This window comes from Zootermopsis nevadensis, unplaced genomic scaffold (assembly GCF_977971745.1).
Source record: "Zootermopsis nevadensis isolate Lab colony 2312 unplaced genomic scaffold, Znev_1.0 Znev_ptg000028l, whole genome shotgun sequence".
Classification (NCBI taxonomy): domain Eukaryota; kingdom Metazoa; phylum Arthropoda; class Insecta; order Blattodea; family Termopsidae; genus Zootermopsis; species Zootermopsis nevadensis.
The window spans coordinates 10642369-10669998 of record NW_028259160.1 but is presented as its reverse complement, the minus strand read 5'-3'; the positions used below and the strand labels follow the sequence as shown (position 1 = coordinate 10669998).

Below are 27630 nucleotides of genomic sequence, written 5' to 3'. Positions count from 1 at the left end.
TATGAAACATCGGTAAACTTCTACGATTCTATACGGCGCTATAACCCAGAAGACAGGTTACCAAAGTCAATTTTTTTTCCGCGTGGCAACCAAATTCGCTCGTAAAATCAACCGTGGCGGACACTGGCTATTATATTGGGAGTATACAAGCTTAATAATTTGTGCTTTTCACTTAAGTGTTATTACCTTGCCCAGTCAGGGAGGATGAGTTGGGAGAACCATGTAGCAGGCATGGGGGGAGATGAGAAAAGCATTCGATGATTCAGTTGGAAAACCAAAGGGAAAAGGGATATAATAAACTGCATAAAAGATAATCAAGGCGTACCTCAAGATTTGGTCCGGTGGCGGACTCTTACAAATGGCAATAAATATTCAAGTTCTATAAAAGGCAGGACATTTCAACAACGACCCTTATTCATTAAGTTAGTGTTCTTATTTCATCACTAGAATACTTTCCTCATTCATTAAACGTAACCGACTAAACTTTTACTTTATTCCGTAATATTAGAACAACTCTATCACCACAAGCGTCCCACGACTACCACGGAAGAAGACATTACGAAGCCTACTTTTTTAAATTCTTCTACTGGGTACGTTTTTCTACTTTGGTTGCTTCAAAGATAACAAATATTTAAAATCTTCAGGGCAAGTTTTGTATGATCCAGATTCCTTTCATGGGCCAGAAAGACGGGAGATGGATGCCTTTACCTAACTAAGATCGGCTAACAACAAACAGAAATAAAAACTTCTAACAAGTCTATACATTTTTCTCTCGTTTCTATAAGAGCACGAAATACTTCTATTTGCTTCACTGAATAACAAAAGTCTATACCGAAATTCATCTATGACTTCAGGTATGACGAAATGCCTTATTATGATATTGTAAAATAAACCAAGTGCAGTTATGAAACACATTCAAGAACAGCATTCGGAATTCCGTTAGAAGCACACAAAACTTGTATGGCAGAGGAATACGGTCGAATAAGCGTGTATTTCCACACCAGTTAATATATGCAAAAGGAATCTTACACACAAGCTGCTTAATCTGACGTAACAACAAAATATGTTATAATGCTCCAATTAACTTACAAGAATCATCCACCGTATTTAGTGCACATTGCTAAGTACTTTCATACTAACTTTATTAATGCAGACTAATCCGTGGCTTGAAAGGCACAATCTATAATCTGAAGGCAAAACAAATCGTAGTAGAACTGATATAATCTGAATATCGAACCCAATTACAGTGTCGTATCAGTAAAACAGCAACATAATGATTAATTAGATTAGACATCTGGTTAAAACAACTTCAGTCCTGAAGATTGACACATTATGTTACACCGAAACGCTGCAATCTACCTATACATGGCATCACAACACTAAAGACCGGCATCTATAGAAACGTTTATCGCCTGAAATAAAAATAGAGAAATGTGTAAAATTGAAAATCGAAAGACGTGGAGGAAAGCGACTGTGGCCTAACTCAAGGTGCCATCCCGGAATTTTGTATGGAGGGACTGCGGAAAATCACAAAAAAAATCCTCAGTCAGAATAGCCGATCCCCGAACCGAGATTCGCACCCGGTACTTCTCTAATACGAAGCACGAATGCTAACCACGGGCCATTAGATTCTATAAAGTTACATGACCAGCAACATCAATATCCTAACCAGCGGGCGCATCAGGAAAGTCGATATATGCTAATGGTTAGCACGAAATGAAAAGCTCCTTCAAGAAATTCGTGTATGTTTTACGAAAACTTGGATGGTTTAATTTTGTTCTTCTGTGACCTAGCACGTGGTTGTCGGTTTTCCGGTTGTGGTCGGACTAGATTTAAAACGTTTTTTTACTGTGAAAGGCGCCTATGTACACGTTGACTGTGTGTTTCGCTGTGAAGGGTTCACTTTGCAAAGTCCCTACACCGCGTGCAATAATTCAATTACACGTTACTGCGACATCGTGGCGTGGAATACTGATGACCAGACACTCCCCTCCTCACCCCCTCAACTACTTTCAGTCGCCGCTGACTGTATCAACTTACTATACCATAAATATAACAAGTCACTACAGTTTATGATAACGAGGCGAAGCTTGGAAATTTAATGTTTACGCACGCAGAACGTGGCGAAAATGCTCATGTTTCATGCCCTTTCGTACTTGCTGCTTATACGAAAATTCTTATCAGTGGCAAGTAATACTTCTTTATTATGGCTCATGTCTGAAAAATGGATTTCCTATTCAATGAGCAAATAACAAATAAGAGTATAGGTAATATATCCCACAAGAATACTTGGATTTAAGGGGACACTGTCGTAACTTTTTCAATACTGGAAAAATGCCAACCAATATCTATAACCGATGTCTACTCAATTCAGATAAAATGGTTTTATAATTTTACAAAAATAAATTCTTATTGCTTTGTTACATATTTATATGGCTACATTTTACATGAGTGGAGAAAAACTACTTATTTTTGGCATGTTAAAGCAAATTTGAATAATTTATAAACCAGTGTTAATAAATTATTAAAGGAAGGGCTACCCTGAGGCAAGAACAGTCTCTAACAAAATTATTTGGGCGGATAAAAATGTTGGACTCCTAAACATCGCGAGAAACACTGAAGTACTAGTAGGTGGCTCCAGAGGGGTATCACGGACGATGTGAGAACTAACAGAAAACCGGAAATCAACCAGAGAAGAATTAAACATATTTCACATTCTACGTAAAATGACACGGCCAAATGAATTGGTTCCATAAATTTGAGAGAACAGTACACACCAAAATACAGAAGAGGATGAGAATGCACGTATAAAAGTAGAAAGACAAATTCTGAATATAAATCTTGCGTGGTAGCCAAAGATTCATTAAAATTCTCACAAGAGCTCTCCAAGTCCAGGGCCCTGTGCATCATATAACAACACATTACGTTTTTATGGAGAGGTCGTTATCTCACCCCTTCTGACACACACAGCAATCCCACGCTGGAAAAATCCTCGTCAGCTCGTTATTATATTCGACTCTTACACTTCATATATCGAAGCTGCTTAGTCCATCTTCAGTAATTACATTTTTAAAATTAATTGGAAACAATAGCGAATCAAAAAAGCTAAGTCTTTAAAAACCTACATTTCGCTTTGAGGAGCTAAAACGTTGGTCTTCCTTCTTTGATTTGAAAGCGATTCTGTCCCAAAGTCCTTCGTTTTCTCTTCCTCGACAGCCATACCGAAAAGTTATTAAAAGGAAGTTAATTTAATGCCTGAAGACTACATTAATTCACCCGCGCTTTCTCCTTCAAAAATTTGCATACTTTAAATACAGGAGAAGAGAAGACCATGCCAGCCGATGTGTATTATGGGAATAATATGTATGGTAATGCAGCGTACTATATACAAGCAATTTACCCTTTTTTATGTTGAAGAATGTTTTAAGAGGCTACTTCATGCTGTAACGCACTGTCCAAATACTGTAAGCTTAACTGTGGCAGTACAGATAACTTTAATAGTCTTAATATCGCCAAAGGAAATGAGTGATTTGGTACGAACGTAGCCCTAAGAGACAGACGCAAGAACACGCTGGTTTACGACTCGGAAACAGCACCTGAAAACAATTGCGGTTCGTGTCGCGATGTTTTAAAAAAAAACGTAATTTCTAGGCAACCCCAAGCTTCCCCTTGTAATAAGAAAATAGAAATGGTAAAGAAAAACCCACACTCTCAACTTAAATTAAGTTTTATGCCATGGGCTTACAATTCACGTGCGTTCGGTACGCTACACGCCCCGTTCATAGCATAAATTATTTGAAGATGCTAGTAATAGTTTGGTGGATAGTAAAAATTACGAACCTGTTCATTATAAACGTTTCTCTAACCCCCGGTTACTTCCTCTAAACATTCTCCTCTACACAGTGTTCTAAATCGTCCTTGATGTGTGACTAAAGCTAGGATATTTTTAGTTCGCCCTGAGTAATGTAGTTTTCCAGTAGATACCACAGTTAAGTTTGCGTTTAGACCCTTTCTACATTTCTATTCCTCTACTAACGTATCTACCCTTTCAATTTTAAATTCCACATCTGCTTAGTAGTTATCACATCCTATCGTCTGTCATTTACTCGCTTTGCCTTCGTCTTTAATTTCCTCTCCGTTTTGTTCTTATATCAGGAGTCTTTTACCAGCTATCTCCTATTGAGAGAAGAAAGACTGAGGGAGGGCATACGAATTTCTCATGAATGGTCTCCCATTTCTACTTCTGAGAGCAGGATCCCTTGTTCTAGCTGTGGAAGGAGACGGGTGAATCCTTTTATGAAATTCTTGTACGTGTTATGCGAGTTTATCCCAATAAAGTCGAAGTAGTTTAAGGGGCAGAAAGAGAGAGAAACAGACGAAAGCAGTACACCGTGACTCGGCTTGCTTGAAGCAAGGGCGTCTTTCTTAAGGCGGGTGGGAGTGAAGTGCATTAACGGTAATGGCCTGGAACCTCTTGTATATGAGAAGATGGGAAGATGGAGAGACGAATGTTGCGTCCGGTCTACGGTAGTATTTTAGGTGTGAATGTTCCTTTTAGCAAAGTGAACAATTGATGTATAACGCTTGAAACTTCTTGGAGTTTCCTTTGGCACCAGTGAACCATGAAGCCTCTTTCACCTGGTCATCCGTTAAGGGCTTTATAGAATGCTGACATTGAAAAGTCAGTCATACGGGACCAATTCCGTCTCCGTTTATTTGTCAAATACCAGTTATGCCATTGCTGTCATATTCTGTTTCTAAATACGAGACTTCCTTCGTCTACAGCTCTTCAGCTGTCACGGATTTGTGCATTCTTGAACTGAATAAGAAATGGTATAAGAATGAATTGATAGAATTAAAAGAATTAAGATGAACGAATACGTAAACGAAGAAGCAAACTAGTACCACTGAGGGTGAGGTACATCACGTAATACTTGACATACCCGATCTGATCCCATGCTATTGGATTATCAAGAAGCAAAGTTTCAGGAACTTAGTCCTCTAATCTACAGAATAATTCATTGTCATCATCAGCAACACTTCCTTGGACGTACGCTCAGGTGTTAAATAAAACAATTGCGAAGTTTCGTCTTTCTCGTGTGCCTCTAAAAGTTTTCAGGTCTGGAACAGAAGGGGTAAAATCACCCCTGACATTATACTGTCTATTGTTGACCCTAGAGATCGTGCAATAATTAGACAGAGGAATGACACACGACTTGAGCTCATCCTCCCCCTCCCCCAAACCCCTGCGGCTCCGCCAAGGCGCGCAGCGACCTTTCATGGCGACGCAGGGGAAGGGAGGGAATTCCAATTACGTTCACCCACTCCCAATTGAGTAGCATTAATTTCTGCAACGGTATTTCGCAGCTTCTGGGTTCGCGGTTTCTCGTTCCTGCGCTAGTAATTTCAAAACCACTTCTTTTTAATTCCTTCTTCAGGGGGAATAATGGGGGAAAATATGAAAATCATTCACCCAAAAATGTCACATCACGCTCCTAAGGAATATTTTCAAACTACGGTGTCAATTTTTGTTGCACTCAAGGCGAATGGAAATTCAATGGTTAAACAACCGTACTGAAGAGAACTTGAGGCCCGTATTATAACTAAGTTATATGGACAGGACTACTCAGTTTGTCAAGAAAATTCCCACGTTTTACGGAGGAAAGGCATTCACTCCGTGTTCGAAAGCATCCGCTATTGCAGTGTTTCTCAACCTTTCTACGACCCCCGGATCCCCTTATCACTAATTATGTAATATATTTTGATTAAACAGAATACAGACTACAGCGAACGTCGCGGTCGAGTGGTTGGCACTCCTGTTTCGTATTCGGGAGGTTCCGGGTTCAAATCTCGGCCCGGAGCCCGGCATCATAGGTTTTTTTTGTGGTTTTCTTCACTCGCTCCAGGAAAAATGCTGGGATAGTACCTTATATTCGGGCATCTGGTAGTAAAACGTGCGATATAAAGCACTTAAAAATTAATACAGCGTCAAAAATGTACAAAATATTAGAATTTACTCAATTCACGGACCCCTCAGGCACAACTTTCGAACCCCTGCTGAGAAACACTACGTTACTGAACCCGATCCTGAGTCAATTTAAACAACATTCACACCCTTACACTCCATTATACATTAACATCCACTTCAATATTATCTACCAATTTTGGCCAAGTGACATGTTACAAACAACGGAGTCCACAACTCTCTGTAAAGAAACACTTGTAATCTGTACTCACTGTCCAGCCACTTGGAGTCGTATTTCAGTGTCCTCTTGAAGCTGTACTCGCGTCTCCCTGTGGTCAGATTGTGGAGGTCAGTGCGGAAGATGACGGTGTCTGCTTTGGTGAATTCTGCATTCGTACCACTGTAAAGGCCTGGTAACTCCCCCGGGTTTCCCTTCTCCACCCACAGAGCTGTCGAGTTGTCGGCAGGATCAAACGGACACTTCGCAACTCCCACACCAACTCCAGGAACATACTCGTGGCGAGGAAGATGAGTCAGGTTCGACTGCAACACACGTACACAGCGTACAGTCCGCGACTGTAATCTTGAGACTTGCGGGGTGAGGAAGTGGGGTGAAGGAGGAACGAGCCTTTAACGCTACGGACTTCCTGCATTCCTTGCAAGTCTCAAGATTACAGTCGTGGACTGTACATACATTGACCCCACTGTATTGAGTGCAGTAGCCTAAAATGTGGGGAAATTTGAGCAGCTGAACATACTGTTAGCTTCTCAATGTCTCTGTTCCACGTAGCTATTTAATAAGACTGAAAGTAAGTCGGAGTACAGAGCAACGAATACAGGATGAATAATGAATTGGACTGGGTGTGAAAGGAAGCAGTCACAATGACAATTACGCATGCCACAGTGGAAAAATGCAGATCCTAACTTCAGCCCTGAACATGGAGACGGTATGTTTGTCCGAAACGCTGGCATCCTCCGACAAGTGTACACGGCGCCAAAACCCAGAAGAACAACATCAATTCTAGAACGTGCTTTACATTTGTTGCGACTTCAAGACCAACCACAAATGCTGTAATGCAGGGTTGCACCCTCTCTCCTTTCCTACAACCCTCTTATGTTTATTTTATACCAAAGCATCTCCCTTTCTTTTATTTTTTCTTTCTTCCTAGCTTCCGTATTTCCGAGTGGATGGTTTCTCCATCGACGTTTTCTGCTTACTTTCAATCTTTTATTTATTCTTTCGCGCTCAGAGTCCTATGGAGGTGTCTGCAAGTTGTTTCCAGAAGAGCCTCGCCATGCAGTACGACAGGTACGAACAAACTCATGCCTTCGGCCACACGTGGCCTTACAGTTAACGTGCAACGACAGGGTCTTCAAAGGGCAATAAACATCCTTTGTTCCATCGATGTCGGTCTTCTGGGGCTGTAACGCAATATGAACTTGAAGGCAGACACAAACGTTTCGGAAGAACACAATGCCTCCAACTTCGGGAGATTCTATTTCAGGTTATAACAGTGTTAAAATGTAAAAAGTGAAAGCTAAACTTTGTCCCATCAACATTTGTAGTTTCATTACTTCATATCTCGACCATCTGGTAAACGCTGAGGTGTTCTCTTACAATAGGACACGACCAACTTTAAACCCAATCCAATTTCATCATTCCGAAGCATCCAGTCATTCGGACTTGTACAAACTAAATAAACCGACTTAAAATAATAGAAAAGAACAAATCAGCATCGTGTTGTGTCGCAGATTAAACTGTGATGACAAATTAAAGGAAATTCCAGTAACATTCTTGTGCATCTACGTGCAAATTCCCCCCCCCCCCCGGGCGGTGCACACTCCACCATTCCACGTGGTAGTTGGAGGGACCGCCCGCAACTTAAAAGATGTTCGACCTCACCAAAACCCCATGAGACTCCTATCCCATGCAAGCCGCCCACAATGTGTACACATCAGGCAGTGATCTGCTTAAAATTCTTTACCAGTTCGCTATAATCCAACTGTCTCAAGACAGAGTACAGTGGCTGGCTCTTGGGAACACGATTAATGAACCTTCGCGTTTCCGTAAAAGACGGGCAATTTCTTAGCCAATTAAGCGACTATTACCTTCTGACGAATCGCTATGTTCTAGGAATTCAATTAACCTCCGAGGACTCCAGAATGGATTAATATTTTCACATTTGTTTTGCAGAAATACTTTTCATTTGTGTCGATTTTAAGTTGCTTTTGGTTGTGGTTTCGAATTCCATCCGAGGCATGGGTGTATCCCCACGTTTTCCTCTGTTCATCTTTCGTTACAGGGGTAAAGGGACCCTACAAAAACATTCAGCAGAAAATTTTAATAGCGGGAAATTCTCCTTTCTACCAACTACCCTACAATATGCACAAAAACAAAAGTTAGATAAAACGTTTACAAATTAATCGGAACGATCCTACTTACATGTAACGGATTACTGAAACTAGCCTCAGCATCTGATTACAAACATTCTGCTTCAGAATTTTATAATACAACGCGACTGAACTACAGTTTCTGACAGAGGGAGTAACACATGCATGAATTTATTAATTATTAAAACCGCTATGTCCTGACGCATTTATAAATAACAACGCACAACCTAGCCTGGTTTATACTCAGAATATAATAATTTCAACACACCAGTTTTGGACGGACGTTTCTTCTCTTATGGTATTTCTTCATTTAAACAAGCCAGAGACGCAGTACATACAACAGTAAAATTAAAATTAAATGTTTACATTTAAAGTTATGCAAATTAACATCACATCAGTGCAGCAGAGCATTGATTACCCAAACGTCTAGTACGTTTTAAACTCATATCCTGACGTGAAAACACGAATATATTTTATTAATGCAATATTTAGCGTCAGACTGCAATACATGTGTACATATGTCTGTTGTTAAAAATAAGATAGACAGTAAAATACAATTACATGACATCTACATGTATTTCATTTATGATTTGGCTATACTACTGTTTGGTTACACAAACCGGTGGATGCTTAAAACTAGATACAGTCCCATTAGCAGCCATAACTAACAATCTACTGTATGTGTTCTATAGATCAGTGGGTTTTCCGAGGGACGGCACGTCTCAGGTCGTGTAATACAAATAACTGTCTACATGCCTAATTAACACTAGCACGTCTAAACGTGTTTACTCACAATACACAAATTAACACTTTTGTATATACTAAAAGAGAAGAGATGTCATAATCATCCGCATTCAGCATAAGGAATTCTAATTTATGCACGACAACCTATGAAATTATTTGTCGGAAAATTCCGGCCTGTACATAACTGAAGAAAAGTAATCTTGTTGAGACAAAGCTTTCATGGCGGCGAGTATGATCATGGCTGGTTGTCTTCTGTGACTGTGCCGTTTGGTATAGAAGTTTACCGACGTTTCAGAGGTGAGTCACCCTGATAATGAGCCATCAGGCAGACTACATGGCAAAACATCCCAGGATATAACCATCTTATACTCGCCGTCAAGAGAATCCTGTTTATGGAACAAATTGCATCGAAGAACGCGTTTAGAAAATAGTAACTACCAAATCGGAGGAAATCTTCCAAACTTGTTTTGTTGTGTTCGTGAAAATAGCTAAACAACAGCTGCAATAAATACCAAGTTATTTGAATTTATAATATAGTAATGGGTGTATCATTTATTGTTAAAAACAAGGAAGAGATATTACAATTAACATTCACAAGGATATATATGACGTTAGTTTTCAGTAATGACGCTAGATTTAATTTATAATATATTTTACAAGTGCAGCTATAATTAGGGACCGTTTAGAAGTACTTTAAAAGGAGCTAAAGACATTAAATAGATAAGAAAAGGAACAAAATGAGGTAACGCACAAAGATATGAAGGAATTCATTCCCCGCTGAGTTTCAACGGGTATTTTTCTAATAGCGTATATTGATAAGAGCATAATTTGCTAACTACTCACGTAGATGACCCAGTCTTTCGGACTGTGCGCATTGGTGCCACACATGTACAGTCGGCCACCATCTCCCATCGGCTGTATCACCCGGATGTGGTTTCTGCAGTCGAAATGCTGTAACATAGCAAAGTTTGCATCAGTATCGTCCATGTGTGCCCCATAAGAACTCACATAATGACAAGATAAATTCATAGGCCGAAGGAAATACGCTGAAGTACAAATAGATGTTCCTATCCCTTTATCATTTCATTAAACTTCACTGTCGACGTTTGCTGCATGGAAGCTTCAGAATTCAGTTCAGTCTTTTCGACTGTGTGACGTAATGCAACATCTGCATGTGCCTGACCACACATTCGAACGCGCGCAAGAAAGGCGATCAGAGGTCGTTTTGCAGGACTTATCGCATTTAACAAGCTAGCGAGACAGCAGCAAGAACCAAGGATTACTGTAGAATCTTCTGCGTCTGTTAGTATTGCTGATAACACTTCGCACACACACATACCCTTTACCCACGTTCGCCTTCCCCATGCAGGGTGACGTCCTTTGTTACCGTCGTCCACACATATCGATTCAACTGCATCCATTCTGCCGTATACAGCGGGCCTGGACCTTCGACCCTTCTATACAAAAAGTACTGGTAGGATCGTTCGATGACTCGAAAAATTGGAAGTCGAGAGTGAATTTTCCAGCGAGTAGTTGGGACGATTGCACGACTGCCTTCCGATTCTAGGGCTCCGGAGACAGAGAGGGCAAAGGGAATGACGTAACGCGAGAGGTGACCGTTGCAAGATAGGGACACACGAGGAAATCGGTGGAAAATGGGCATATCATAATCTAAAATTATTGTGGCAAAACAAGACAAACACATTTTCAATTCATCACTCTGATGACGGAGGCAGTATGACCTCTGAAACGTTGGTAAACATCTACCAGACTACACAGCGCAACAACCCAGAAGACAGAAATCTTCATACTCATCGCCCTGATGATGGAGGCAGTATGACCTCTGAAACGTTGGTTAACATCGACCAGACTACACGGCGCAACAACCCAGAAGACAGAAATCTTCATACTAAGAATCGCCCTGATGACGGAGGCAGTATGACCTCAGAAAAGTTGGTAAACATCGACCAGACTACACAGCGCCACAACCCAGAAGACAGAAAGCTTCATACTAAGAATCGCCCTGATGACGGAGGCAGTATGACCTCTGAAACGTTGGTAAACATCGACCAGACTACACAGCGCAACAACCCAGAAGACAGAAATCTTCATACTAATAATCGCCCTGATGACGGAGGCAGTATGACCTCTGAAACGTTGGTAAACATCGACCAGACTACACAGAGCAACAACCCAGAAGACAGAAAGCTTCATACTAAGAATCGCCCTGATGACGGAGGCAGTATGACCTCTGAAACGTTGGTAAACATCGACCAGACTACACAGCGCAACAACCCAGAAGACAGAAATCTTCATACTAATAATCGCCCTTATGACGGAGGCAGTATGACCTCTGAAACGTTGGTAAACATCGACCAGACTACACAGAGCAACAACCCAGAAGACAGAAATCTTCTTACTAAGAATCGCCCTGATGACGGAGGCAGTATGACCTCTGAAACGTTGGTAAACATCGACCAGACTACACAGAGCAACAACCCAGAAGACAGAAATCTTCATACTAAGAATCGCCCTGATGACGGAGGCAGTATGACCTCTGAAACGTTGGTAAACATCGACCAGACTACACAGAGCAACAACCCAGAAGACAGAAATCTTCTTACTAAGAACCGCCCTGATGACGGAGGCAGTATGACCTCCGAAACGTTGGTAAACATCGACCAGACTGCACAGCGCAACAACCCAGAAGACAGAAATCTTCATAGTCACCGCTGTGAAAACCTCAAAATCACATATAAACAGGTTATTACCAAGTGACTATTCTGACTCAGGACGAGTTTCAGTGATGGACTCTTTTGGGCACGTTAATGGATATTCGGGTTATATAAAAGGCAGTAAACTTCCCGATAAGGAAAGCGACTATTAGCTTCTCAGAAGCAATGTTTCATAAATGTTGTCCATAAAACTTGCACAACTACACTGGCCACCAATTAACAACACGCGTGGGAAATTATATATGACATTCTTCCACAAATTTCTCCAAGACCAAAACCTGGCGTAAGTAAAAAGACAGAGCAAAGGTTTCCTGAAGTGGCAAAAGAGAAGTACTTCGGTACATCACAAATCCCGTGAAAGATGACGGGATACGGATAGAAATACAGAAAAAAACACATTAAAGATAGAAAAGTGTAAGAAGGGAATGGGTTGCCGAAGAGGATACATATATATAGCATTAGCCCTGAAGTATGATACTTAACCAGTCCAAGCCAATAATGCGCGAGGAAAAAAAAAGCGGGGAAAAGTTGAATCAGGGTGTGGGTGGGGAACTTGTGAACTGAAGCACTTAATACTGGCAGAGTTTCAAAAAGTTGTCGGTTTCTTCTAGCTCACATTTTGACAGTCACTCTGCCGTCAAAACCAATGCAAACGCACTTAGGCTGTACCGCATTCTTACTTCCTGTGATCTACATTACCTAATCGTCGTCACAACCCATTCCGTCTCTCTCCTGAATAAGTACGAAGCTTTGGACGTCCAATGGATCTTACACCCCTCGGTGTATAATCGATTATCTGTTCAGGAAGGTGTCCTGCTTCTATTCTTTCCATATAACAGATTCGATTAATCGAAGTCTGAAGGTTTCTGACGATGTTGCATTTTAACGTATGAATTTTTTTTCTTTTGAGCATTGTCCACCGTCTAAATTATAAGATCACAACGTTTCGAAAGGTTGACTTTGGAAATGATATTATTAAATACGTAAATTATAACATAAGCAGCTGTAATCCCTGAACCCTTTTAATTCCCTATAGACAACTGACAACTGTGCTTATCTCCTGTCCCTCTTTATCGGTACAATAGCCCACTCCTACGCTCCGCTGTTCGTGTTGCAAAGATGTGAGATTTTGCTGTGATCGTGAAGCGTACAATTTGGTGACAGAATGACTGATGTCGGTCACAGTAGTCGCTGGGTCTGGGACGTGGGTATTCTTCGCTTGGACACCAGAGCCGTAGGTTTCAATCTCACTCAATGCATGGATGTTTGTCCGCGTCTTTCTGTGTTGTGCTGTCGCGTATAGGTAGAGGCCTTGCGACGGACTGATCACTCGTCCAAGGAGTCCTACCAAATGTCTACGCAGATCAAACAACCTCCTATATGTGCTGAGACTAAGGTCTGTCAAGTATTGTAGAACCACAGATAATAACAGTATAGAATGATAATTCATTATGGACTAAAAAATCATCATTTTAGCTCCGGGTATTTTCCCCACTCCCAGTTTTAACACGTTTGCAACTAGAAAGGTGAGTACTGAGTGGCGTTTCCAACAACTTTCCGCTTGCATGATCAAGGCGTCTGGACGAGTGTGCTCACGGCACTATGGATCCAATCAACATAAAGGTAAATACACCATGCAGCTACAACACAGCGGTGTAATTTTGAGCGTGTTACCCGATTACCTTAATCGGGTGCGTCACATCAAACGGTGGACCGAAGAGGAAACTGCTGTGCAAAAGAGGGTAATACCCGAGACTTGCAAAACGAAAGATAAAAATAAAGTGTTATTAAATGCACTTGAAAAGACAGGAGATTAGACGCCGAACCCGGGTCTAATTCTAAGGCTGTTCAGGTGACATCTGTGATGGAAAAAGAACAACACACACTACAAGAATTTCTCTGAATAGGCCTCCTTCGGTTTTCCCATAAAACAATTATTCTGTCAGTAGGAATACGTAAATGTTACCGACACTGCCCATTAGTTAAGTAATCTCTGAAGATCTGCATATATGTGCGTTAGTATCCGTCTTTCCGTCGGCATGTTTCATGTCGGAAAATATAAAAAATACGTACCATACTTAACGCATTGAGTACGCTATGTTTACATTGAAGTTACGTGTAACTGTATGTACGTTGATTATTTAAATACAGAAAGGCTACGATGAACTGGAAAAGATTGGGAGGGAAATGAAAGATGTTGAATTACTGCTATGATGTTCGCAGATGGTGACGTAAACTTCGAGAAGCCTAAGTCAGGTCATTCATTTCCATGGCCTAGATTCGAACCGTGTACCGATCTCTCAATACAAGTCAGAAACTTTCGCTTTGCCCTGTAGCACAGTGTTGCTGAGCCACCGACATCTTGATGTGTGTGAAGGTGCGTGGAGATGGTGCCCTAGACAAATCCCGTGTTATCGGAACATCGGACGCTGCGAACAGCTCGCCTGAGAGCACTAGTTGGATGATGGATTGGGGTTATGGACCTGCCGGCTTGTTCACCCCATACACCTACTGACACTTTTTTCTGTAAAATTATGTGGGGTATCCGTCACAATTCATTGACGATCACTGAACCATCAACCAGGATAAGCAAAGCCATTAGAACACATACCAGGACATTACAAGCTTCACGCTACCAGCATGCAACACACGATTCTTTGTGTGAGCGCGTGTGTGTCAGGAATATAACTGCGCTTTTCCGGAATGGATAAGGGCCGATAGACGCAGTATGTTCCTCCGAAACGTTGATCCCTATCTACAAGTCCGCCGCAATATTTTAAAATAGGTTGCCAGTCGACTCCTTTCAAATCCTTAGATACTCAGCATTAATTATAATTTTCACATTTCAGTTGACGTTAGGTCTTTTCATCCAAGCAGTTAAAACAGTTGTTACGCCGCTGGTATAGTTTCCAGGAGCAAGATGGCCTCAAACCGGGTGACATCAGTAATGTCGACAGCTGTTGAAAGTCACCGGATGACATTCGACTCACTTCAGTTCCATAAAAATAACGGACGACTCTTTATATCAGACCCTTCGTAACTTTCCACAACCACTTTCCCACTCGACGCCCAACCGTCTATCCAGTTGATGAAGTGTTGTAAAATACACTGAGGAACAAACAAGCTCCCGTTCTGTAAGAGTGCCGCGTTCTGACTTAGATCTACTTTGATGCAGTAGAATAATCAAGCGGTACTTCAGAAGTCCAACGAGTCTTCGAAATGTCTATAGGGATCTGGGATTACGAAATAAATGTCAATCGGAACAGGCAAATGGACCTAATACACGATAATTGAATGAATGATACAGCCCGCGAAAATTCAGGTATTGTTACAACTTTATATACCTCTAGTTACTGAACTCTTGCAGTTAATTGCTGGTAAGTTAGGTAGTCCTCACTTAGTCACCCGATAGATCCACTAGAATCGAAAGCTCCTCGAAATTTCCCAGGACATGGAATCAGCCAACCCTACAGACAATAGGAGTGGGGAACTGTAGAGGGATAATAATTATAATAGCTTCGAAATTGTTTAGAACTACAAGCTCAACGCCCCTTCAATACCACACATTCTGGGGCATTAAAGACGAAGAGCCACTTTCCCATCCGTCGGAACGTTCTTATCGCCTCACGTTACAAACCTGTTGGCGGCCCACTGCAATGAACCGACACACACTGACAGTTTGAACTAAAAACACGTTCAGAAAACGCATTTATATCTACACATAAACACTTCATAAGAACATTATTATTCAAAGCGTTAAAGAAATAAGAAAAACAAAAACGAACAACGGAGTGGAAGTGAAGGGAGAAAGCTAGAAAGTATTCATTGTTTATTTAACGACGCTGGCAGTAACTCGGAGTATACTTTTCTCAAACGAAAGTATGGTTGGTCAATAAATTGAAAGAAGCAGTCTGGCCTAATTTAAGGTACTATCTCGGGGTTTTCCTGGAATGAATGTATAAAATCACGCAAAACGTCAGTAAAAATAGCATACTGCTGTCAATATCCTTCCATTATAAAATTTAACATATTGGCAATAAGATATCCAGGCCGAGATTTGAATCCAGGGTCTCCTGAACACGAAGCAGGGCTAACAATTCGCCTGCAACTTGCGGTAGGAAAGAAGAGAGACGGATGGAAGGAACAAGGAAAGAAATACAAGAATATTGACAGAAAACAAATAAATAAGCAAACATAGTCAGGTATAACCCGCTGAGTACGTCAGCCAGTTAGTGCATGGGTAAAACAAACAGCGAAAATACAACTGTCATATTAAAAATGCATCACGGCCCTCTGTAGGAAATAATTATTTGCTTACAAGTTACCTGCTTTGTTTCACTGTATTTTAACTCCTACTATTTCGAGTTTCTGAGAGCCACCTATTACAGTGTTCTCACAGCCCAATGAAACGGACAGTACAGTCTATAACAAAACTAAGGATCATCAGGACCTTAAACAGATTCTATGATGTGGAGACGAGAAACTTTGTGAACGAAATTATTTTATAGTAGTGTCTGAGTAGTGACGATATTATAACAAGCTGGTCATCGACTAGAACCGGAGAAGTCAGAAATTCTGGTGGGTCAACATCTTAACGTGCCATCTGAAACACTGAAACGGAAATCTGGAATCTCCAGGAATCAGATTGTCATCACAGGGTTCTAATATTCCAAAATATTCAAAGCAAGTTCAACCCTTCATAAACCTTCAGATCCAATTTCAAGATATATATTTTTAATATTATCCTCGCATACTGGCCTAGGTACTGATAATTCCATACAGTTGGTAAAGCGTCGTTAAAAACAAACGGAATGTTGTGCTGCATTATTGATGTTAACAGCACACGGGTCAGAGGTAGCGGGGGAGGCTTCAAGCCGTTGTTCTTTCAGCAAGGGGTGCTCCAATAAAGCCAGTGAAACGAACGGGGACGCGTCCTACTGGCGGATGCTATAAACAGGCTAAATTAATCCCAACAGCCATTTCAGATGTAGCTGTACTAAACATTTATGGGGTTGTGTGCACGTTAAGTTCTGCAGCTGAACAAGACAACTCCTGAGATCAAGTTTAACGCAGCCGTAACCCAGTAATTACCTGTAATTAGGTTAAGGAGAAGTGGCCTGCCAGAGTCTATCCGCCTAGTTGATTCATCAGTCACACGCTTGATCGGAGTGATGTAAATGAAGAGCCTGCTCTCCCAGCAGCGAACGGCCGGGATTCGATTACTGACTGGTATTTCTGAAAACGTCCTTCACATGACGTCCAGAATTACAGCACAGCCCACAAAGCAGACTGTGCAATCCAAGCGGGAGACAAAGCAATCGGAATGTAAATTCGACCATATCGATCAGTTGGGTAATCGATACTCGAAATTTCAAATGAACAAGCGACAGAGAACCAAACAAGGAACTAACGAAAGAAGGAATAAAAGACAAAACAATCAAAAGGAGGATGAAAACAAGAAAAACTGTTTTATAATTGCTTATTTAACAACACTTTCAGTATCTATACTATATAGTGTCGGACGAGATGACGGCAGTAATATTTTGGGAGGATTTGGAAGGAAGCTGTCATGGTCAACGTAGTACCCATAATTTGCTTGGAGGGACTGAGAAAAATAACGAAAAGCCTCAGTCAAGATAGCAGGTCTCCGGACCGAAATTTGAACTCGAATACGAAGCAGGAGAACCAACACCCCAGCGTTCGGTACGAAATAATTAACCTAAAAAAGCAGTGGCAGAAGTAACGAAACACTGAAAGAAGAAAATGGTGAAGAAAAGCGATCGATGTAAAAGAAAGGAGAATGAAACAAGAAATGGAGGAAAGAATGGAACAGGGAGAGAAAGAAAGAAAATAAGAAGAAATTAATGACACGTAGAAGGTATGAAAAGAAGAGTCGACGAAAAATACAATAAACGAAAGAAATATAAACGTATGAAGAAACAAATACTGTAGGAGAGAACAATTGCGTTCGCCCTTCTACTGCGGCAACTTCTTCTGCTGCCCTGCAGAGCTTGGAGTCTAAACACATCTATGCAGGCGGTAAGAGTTTGGTCCGTGGGCTCTACAGTTTGCACGGAGACAGGTGCAACTGGCTAGAGGACTATTACACCCAGTCCATGTATTAGGCGTCGAACTCTTTGGTGTTGCTACCTATCTCCGTTTCCTTCCTGCCCAGCAAGTCAAGTGGTTGTTTTCAAGTTTCCTCCCCTATCCATAAAGCCTGCTGAGAGGCCAGGAACGGAAGGCTGACGGGTCTCTGTGGTTGGATTTGGCGCTAAATGGGAGACGTGATCCCACTGAGGATTGACACCCATGTGGGGCGGACAAACAATAGCGAGACGACTGAATCCGATAAAAAATGCAGGAATCTCTCAGGAATACTGTTTGAACACAGGAAACTGCTACCCTTCATTCTACCAACTCAATTTTGGTTACGGTAAACCGCTGTTTTCTCGGAAATATCTCTTACGAATTCATTATGCGTACGCGTAACATAAGAATTACATACAGAAAGCTGCATGGACCTGTGTTACTATCGTCTTTCAATCCTCGCACTCTTGATTAGGCGTAAAGTGCTGAATAACAAACAAGTAGATGGAAGATCTTTCACGAGAACTGCGCGCCTATTTTCTTCATAACACTTTATTCATATTATTAGGATAACTACGTCGAGGAGGGTCAGATGGGCGGGGCGTGTAGCGCGCATGAGGACCACGAGATGTGCGTACAGTGTTCGGGCTGGAAATCCCGAATAGAAGAGACCATTCGGAAGACCGAGGCGTGAATGGGTGGATATTAAAGTGGAACTTTGGGTAACAGGGTTCAAAGTGTGGATTGGATTCATCTGGCTCAGGACAGGGGGCCCGTGGCGAACTCTTGTGAACACAGCAATGAACCTTCCGGTTCTACAAAAGGCGGAAATTTCAGGACTTGGCTGAGCGTAATGTCGGGTTCTCAAGAATTCTGTCCCATAGATAGTTAGGTACTTAATTATATCGTTTTTTCACAGTATATTATTTTATTACGTGTTTATCGAACACTTTAAGTAACACTTTCTCTTTTCACTGTCACATTAAATAATTTGTTGTTACGCTATGCATGCATTCTCTACTATTTTAAAATCGCCATAGTTGTGAGTGCGGAATTAAATATAATAATAGGATACTATTTATGATAATGTTTTATGTACAAATAATTATAACCGTTGTTATGGTAGCAATGCTATGAGATTTTCCACCTTATGGTTTGCCTAACTAATCAAGAAATCACTGCCTTACCAGATTAGTAATTAACAGCTTCTCAATAATGACCCTGCTTTACGGAATTAATATTCCTCCTCGCAAAAGGAAAAAGTTCGGAACGACACGAATAATGACCTTGAGATGACAGAAGCCAGCGTGCTTCGTCTTCAGTATTTGTCAGTCTCGGGCACAACACGCATGATGTCATTCCGAATATCCTGTATATACTAGTACTTCTGGTTAGCACATGAATGACACATGTGCCATCCATCTCATTCTTCTTGACTTTATCACATTAAAAGTGACAGGTGACGACTTTTCACTGTCTCCCCATCCCTCTTTTAGGCAAAAATATTCTTCTGTGGACAAAATATTGCCTTAAACAATGTTGACAATATAGCAAGACTTTTCTATGACAATGTACAAAGATTCTCTTGCAGAACGCAGGTTTTCTCAGTTAACAGCAGTAAACTAATTTTGTAAGATTTGAGGTTTTCACAGCGGTGAGTATGAAGATTCATCGCCCTGATGACGGAGGCAGTATGACCTCTGAAACGTTGGTTAACATCGACCAGACTACACAGCGCAACAACCCAGAAGACAGAAAGCTTCATACTAAGAATCGTCCTGATGACGGAGGCAGTATGACCTCTGAAACGTTGCTAAACATCGACCAGACTACACAGCGCAACAACCCAGAAGACAGAAATCTTCATACTCACCGCCCTGATGACGGAGGCAGTATGGCCTCCGAAACGTTGGTAAACATCGACCAGACTACACAGCGCAACAACCCAGAAGACAGAAATCTTTAAACTAATTTTGTTTGCGGACACGGAATCTTGTACCACCACCTTTATACGCGGTACTACTGGCTGTGGATGAACATAGTTCGGGTTTGGGGTTGGCTAAGTGCCTCTATACGGTCTTGAAGTTTGGATTTCAGCCAGCTCTGATTCCAGTGCACAGTGGCTCCATATAGCTGCGACGTCTTGGCTGTTACTTCTGCAACGTGAGTGGAATATACGACGAGTATCCAACGACTTCTGTCTGCAATAAGCATACGAGCTATTCCTAATTCAGAGCTTGCTCGAATAAGCCCGCCAATAGCAAATTAGAGAGCATAACTTACTCTTTGACTCCAGACTAAAACTACAACTGAAAACGGCATCCATTTTCCGTGTCTGTAAGCCGGAGACAGTGCAGTGATCATGCATCGCGTTCGACGTTATTCTAACAGCGCAAATAAAACACTACTCATTAAAAATTATGTTCATGTAGTCATTTGTTGTTCGTTTAATTTCTTCGGTCCATTATCGACCCACGTGTTATTAAGAGCCAGGCGACAATTGACAAAGACAACAAGAACGGCGATGTGGGGTAACCTGCCCGTGTTTTATTCAAAGGCACACCAACGTTATGCTGGGAACCAACCATTACCTGAAGTATATTTGAAACTCGATATTTCAGGAGCTAACCATTGTCATTCTCAGGTGATTCGTTATCATCATACTGGCAGACTATTATGGATTTTTCTATTCGAACGTTTGTGGAAAATTCTGTGATCAAAGTCGGGACCTTTTGAATATTGGAGTACTAGCTCACGAAATTTTATGTACATCAAATACACGCAACGCAGTAGGCAATGTCCAGCATAAAATTGGTAGAATACTTCAGAGAATCACTATTTCGATGTATTCTCCGAGCATTTTGACTGGAGCTACTATTGAAAATCAGCAAATCCATGGAGAACAATCTTCTTTAAAGCAAATTATCACACTGCTCCTGCTGAATCCAAAGATTCATTACTGTCCTATCAAACGCCCGTGACTGGACCCTTTTAATCATTTTAATATTATCCTCTGATTTGAGAGTAGGTCTCAGTACCGATCCTTTCGCTTCGTTCCCCGACTAAACTTCTGTAGTAATCTCTTACCTTCGCCAAGCGTGCTATCTGCTTAATTTGATCGGGCTAATAATACGCGTATTTAGTGAAAAGCAAAAACTGTTATAATTTTCAATAAAACTTTTATCTACCAACCTTTTACTTACGCTATCGTAGGTTTAAATATTCAACACGTCGGTCTCATACTTCCTGAATAATATATAGAATGTCCAAGAAAGATCTATACACATTACGAAGCTAACACTGGTCAATTTGAACACCTATCATAGATTAGCTAATTCACTTAAGTGCCAATGCAGACGTATATAATGGTTAGTTCATTAAAACACATTTTTGGGATAATAATGGTAAAAAAATTCTATCTCAGATGTAAAATAAAACATGTTATATAAATTAAAAATCAAGTAACACAATTCCATCACGTGTCCTTTCAGCAAAGAACACAAATCGGTAATCGAAGTTGCCAGCTACAATGTGGTAAGCAGGCACTCCAATAAATGAAAACTTTGCAATATTGCTAACAGTAAATAACACAGACCCTCAGGACATAAATCCTTTATGAAGTGAACTTCTGATTTTATGGTTTTCGTATGTCTTTACATCGTCCCAGGGCTAATGGAGTGGTAAGCCAAAGCATTGTGCAAGCCAAACCACAGGCGACGCGACACGAGAACACGAACTCAGACCGTAAGAGGATTTGGTCCATGGACTGAATGAACTTCTGCTATAACAGATTAGTTTCAGAAAATATGGGACAGCCCATAAAGTACAGGCTCTCTTATCGTGAAGGGGCCTGGTATCTGGAGATCAACACATCGAGTCTCCAAAATGCATTTAATACTTTGTGGAGAAGACCTTTATCTTTTCCTGCAGAACCCTGCGCGTTCTTGACATGCCAGCGAAAAACAAGATATCGAAAGCAACTGTAAAAATAGGACACACTACTCGAAATGCTAAAGTCATTCTGTAAGCTGGCTGGAGGCAACTGAAAAGAAAACAGTTCAGATAGTACACAGTTTACCGCAAAGAAGCACCACTATCGCGGTGTGGAGATTAGAATTTTGTTTCTTCTGCTGCTGGTAGTCTGTTCTGTAATCGACTCACAAATTATCTGCTGTTCCGTAAAGTAAATACTTGGACAATACTAAAAAGGACCGCCCCCTGCCACGTTCTTACCAACTCACTATTCATATTCACCCTATTATTTTCATGTATTCATATTTTCGAGCTATGTATACCAGTCTCAGCAGACAAAGAATTCTTATCGTATTCACAAAAGCTTGTAAATTTACAGAAAGTAGTATCGGTTGTAAGGGATGAAAACAAGAACAACTTTCATTCCTGCTTTCTGAAGAACTCCAACACTAGCGCACGGAAATTACTTAGATGCATGGAACGACACCTTAGCGCCTGGTTCTAAATCCTCTGCAGATTGTGTAGATTAATATCTGTATTGCTTGAAATGAAATTATCTACAGTAGCCAAGGCAGGTCACGAGTTATTAATTAGTGTGCCTGCCTAGACTCCTACGATAGCCACAAGTAAGTTATCATCTGCTAATACCCCTCATTACTAACTACAAAGGAACTTGTGGGCTACCTTCAAGTTATACGTTGCCTTATTTAATCTCATCCAAACCTTCGTATGCAATATAAAATCCTTTGCCCCTTTCCTTCTGTCGTCTATGTCTGCAGCCTGCTACGGTAAAGTTCACAAAAGAATTTATGTCCACCACTGCCTCGTCGCTAGCTAACTATATGCGGTTTAATTTGTAGTAAAGAGATATATTTTGTAATTACAAGCCTTATACCATGAGACGACACAGTCGTAAGTAAAATAAAACATGTGTGAAGGCACATCCTTCCATTTTCAGAACCTCAGCTTCATAATAACTAGTGCAATGCGCCAATTTATGTAAATTAACAGATTAAAGTGTCCTATTATCGTTTATATTGTTTATAGAGTTTATTAAAGGTGTATGTAGAATATTAGTCTTTTACACAATTTCAAGCTTTAAATAAATGTGTAATTTAAGAATCGAGCAATTCTCCTACTTCCTTCCTTCATCCGTTTTCGTCTTCGTTCCCTCCTCTTTTAATTAGATTTATCATTCCTACACATCATTTTCCATCTACTGTATTTCCCCTTTGTGATGCTGCCTCTCCTATAACGGACTTGAAACAAATGCCTCTTACGATCTTTCGAGAAATGTCCTGACATAAACAAATGAACGTTCAAGGTCTAAAAAAACTGCATATTGTAAACAGCGCGTCGAACTTTTGCACCATTTCTATGAATGGGTGTTATCAGAACTTGGGAGTTTTCGTTATGAACTGTCATATCCTACAACTGTTCACTTCCTTAGAAGGACATGTAAAGATTGCCTATTTGAACATCAGCTATTCTGTTTTCTTGTTTCTTCTATAGTAAAACAAACTGAGCGACTGGTTCATGATTACGTAGTTCGGGTGCTACAGAGCATAATGCCCTTCCACAAGTTTGCAGTTGTTAGTATGTTATTACAGAATGTTTTGCTGCAATCCGCAAAGTTCTGTAACGTTATATGTTGTCATACTGAACAAACAGTCTCACACTAGGAACTACCAGGATTCCTTCTGAAACATCTGTATAAATGTAAAGTGTCAAAATAGGAAGTTTGGATGTACTAAAGCAGCCAAAGGGGTCCATGTAAATTAGTTGCTCCCTAAGGAGTTTGGAATGCAACAGCAGTCGAGTTGCTTAGAATTTCATTGGTCGTGACTTATCGCAGTCTAAGAAAGTCAGCTAACAAAAACATTTACCGTAGCTTCGTAAGGAAGAGGTTATACCTGATAACAGCTTACCACTTTCTCAACTCCACTGTTTAAGCAGGGTAGAATAAAAAATTATATTACGATTCTATCGATCGTTTACCAAGCTGAGATCTCTATACACAGACATTTTCATCTAACCCTGGGTTTCTGTGGCCCACAGCTCTGATATATAACGATTCACTTTTCTTTACATAAAGGAAGAATAAGAAAGATGTACGACAATAGGGTACTGAGGAAAATATTTGGACCAAAGTGAGATGAAGTAACAGGAGGATGGAAACCACGTCAACCGTGTTAGCCAGGCTAACATTTCGAAAAACGGGAAACAGAAACATGAGAGAGATTCCAGATTCTCACGACGGCACCTGAAGATGACTGTCTTTTGCGTTTTCGCACGATCATCGCCCTGATGATGGAGGCAGCAAGCACATCCGAAACGTTCTACCAAACTGTAAGTCGTAACAACCGAGAAGACAGTTATCTTCCAAAAAGAAAAGAAAAATAACATGTCTTAATTTAGTGATTCAATGGTACTTCATGCACTGAAATACAGCAGAACCGATCAGATAAAATGCATCGTTAACCAGCTGCAGCCTGCCAGCCGCTTGTGGCGAGCGTAAGCCTCAACTAGCTGGCTAACAAGGCTTAAGTGGCTGGCTAACGGTGCCGATGCATTGTATCTGATCGGGCCTGCTGTGTTGTAGTGTATGGAGAACTAAAGAACCTCGAAAGTAAGACGGAAGATTAACATGAACATTTCGCCCTTCATATAGATCTCGTCGCTAAATATTATTAGAGTAAACAGAACATGAAGATCACTAAAGGAAATAAGAAATGCATATATAGTTAAGTCGGGAAACCTGGTGGAAAGACACATTTTGTGAGTCTTAATAAAATGCTTGTGTGTGTGCTTGGACTGCAATCAGCACGCTCAGAATAGAACTTAGTGGCGCTAAATACTCCTGATATCTATCTGAAAACAGACCGTGCTCCATGAATTGAAGAAAAGCAGAGGTTTATGATACGACTTCAGTGCTGTCCTCGACAGACCAAGAAAAGCCAAGACAAGTCGCCAATCACGATAGTCCCCTAACTCGGGCAAGATTCGAATCATGCACTTCTTGAAAAAGACGCAACTACACAACAACAGTCCATTAAATAACTCTTGCACTCAACCACAAAACCACTTATTTCAATAGAAACTATTCACGAATCGAACTGTTTCTTCTCGATTAAAAGCAAGCGTGAAGTTCGATTGTAAATGTGCTTACATAACACATTTATTAACTTTTATACGGCCAGTGCAGCCGCGTGTAAATCCAGTACTTTCCTTTACACCGACATTTATCTGACAATAACATGTAATTTTGTGGCTACGACGATAAAACTTACGGTTTCATAATTAAATAACCAAGCGCGTTGGATAGGAAACCGAAAGTTTAAGGACCACCAACACCAATTTCCGATAGCGGATTAAATTTCGAGTCATGCTAATAATGTTCATATCGACACAGTCTATTTATGTATTCATTATTTCGAATCTACATGTCGGTGTTTTCAGTGACCACTCTGTAACAGATTTTCGCAGGATTGTATACAAATGTGTTTCCCACATCCACTTTACATGCCCAGCCCATCGTAATGATTCATGTTGATTTAAGAACACACACATTTATCACACAAGTAGTGTTAAACCACACAATGTAGGTACACGCATAGCTCTACAACTTCTGGCTAATTACGTTACGTTACGACAAGCCTCGCTGTGAACTGTCCCAAGAGCAAACACTTTGTAATGGCGGCTGCTGAGCTCGCACAAAACGCAGACACGGATTTAATCGAATTGCTACTATCCGCTGTTCTGGCAAACTTAAAGCTCGCGGGTAACTCCAGACTCCGTTCTAGACACGAGGATGAATCCCATGAAGTCACTCTGTGATCGTAAGAAAAGCCTATTAGCAAAATCTAGGTCAGACTCAACGCTTGACAAGCGTACCGCGTGGATAAATGTTACAACTCAGTCGGTGGCCGATTTCGTGAAACGTCAGTAGGCTCAAAATCGTATCTTTGATATTTTCATCACTAACAGAAGGATTAATAAAGAGGTGATACGAAGCTCGGAATTCGGAACGTTCATAACATAAATGAAATGCGAGGAATAAATAAGGATACATCAAAGCCTTTTCGATTTATTTGCTGCATGAAGATGTTGTCACTTTACTGTGATTAGAGAATCGGACTGGGAAGCAGGTTGGGAAATTTCGTAGAATTCTTCAGTTCATCATTAGAGCGAATACTTTGAAAAAGGCTATGAATGACCACCTCCCGAAACGTCGTATATCAAATAAAAATACGAAGATTTCCGTCTTCTGGGTTGTTGCGCTGTGTAGTCTGGTCGATGTTAACCAACGTTTCAGAGGTCATACTGCCTCCGTCATCATCGCCCTGATGACGGAGGCAGTATGACCTCTGAAACGTTGGTTAACATCGACCAGACTACACAGCGCAACAACCCAGAAGACAGAAATCTTCATACTAAGAATCGCCCTGATGACGGAGGCAGTATGACCTCTGAAACGTTGGTAAACATCGACCAGACTACACAGCGCAACAACCCAGAAGACAGAAATCTTCATACTAAGAATCGCTCTGATGACGGAGGCAGTATGACCTCTGAAACGTTTGTAAACATCGACCAGACTACACAGCGCAACAACCCAGAAGACAGAAATCTTCTTACTCACCGCTGTGAGAACCTTAAGTCTTACAAATAAAAATACGTTAGAGGGCAATGTCCAACATAATGATAGTATAATGAATCAACCACTTTCATATACTTTCAGATAATCGTAAGAAATTTGTACGCACACGTCTACGAAAATCCGGAACTGAGGAGGTCCATATTGCCACATTTTAGTGTCTGTAAGCATCTGTGATTTATAGTTCCAACAAGAAAACCTCGCCTCTATGGCACAAATTTGCAACAGACGAGAACAGCTGGCGGACTTGTACGTACATCCCTTTATCATTTACACTTCTGCGTTTCCCGGCAGCAAACTTGTCTTAAACAAGGCTTTGCGCCAGGTAATAAAGAACTTTGTACAAAAATAAAAAACAAGAGAGGAACGAGAACACGTTGATGTAATATAACTGGAAAAAAAACTTAGCAATGTGCAGTGAAAACTGTTACAGGCCCTTTTTTCGCAAGGAGGCACACCTCGTTCACACATCGCTTGAGAAACACACGTAATAACGTACAGTAACTTCGGGCCAACCTGTTGTTTAACGATGTATGGATACGACGAGGCGTTCTCCTTGCCGTGGTTCGTAATTACAGGTTACGTTGCTGAAGTGCCACGGGACGAAAGAAAGACGGAGATAAACGAAGAAATGTAGAGAGTGATGAAAGAAGACACAAGGAATGAAAGCATAATGTAAGAAGGCAGGAAGGGAAAGGGGTGAAATGAAAAATGACAAAACATGGAAAACAGTGAAATGAAGAGAGAAGAAATAAATAGTTAAACAAGAAGAAATGAACAAGATCGAGAACAAATGATGAAGAAAGGAGAGAAGAACAAAGAATAAAAGTAATGAGATAAAGATGAAAGAAAGGGGGAACGCAAGGAGAAACAAATAAAAAAACATAAAATAAATTGTCAATGGTCCGAAAAACGAGACAATCTTGAAGGATGAGAAGAACGAGAGAGGAAATGAATGCCATACCGGGAAAACAGAAAAAAAAACAGCATTCCTTATATAAGAATGTTACTTGCGGCCGACAATAACCCGCTTGCTGCTAATGACTTTCGTGTCTCAGCTTCAGCAAGACGTAAGC

At 40.9% G+C, this 27630-nt stretch overlaps 1 protein-coding gene across 6 annotated transcripts in view; it reads right to left on the bottom strand.

Annotated features, from left to right (window-relative positions):
* Window positions 1-27630, bottom strand: part of Sema2a (Semaphorin 2a) — a 576182-nt gene that overhangs the window by 16779 nt on the left and 531773 nt on the right. For all 6 annotated transcript variants that reach the window (XM_087357602.1, XM_022083582.2, XM_022083583.2 and 3 more), the window contains 2 exons: window positions 9944-10051; window positions 6238-6508 (listed from right to left, as the gene is read on the bottom strand). In XM_087357602.1, coding sequence (XP_087213728.1) covers window positions 6238-6508; window positions 9944-10051 — 379 coding nt within the window. The remainder of the gene's footprint in view (window positions 1-6237; window positions 6509-9943; window positions 10052-27630) is intronic.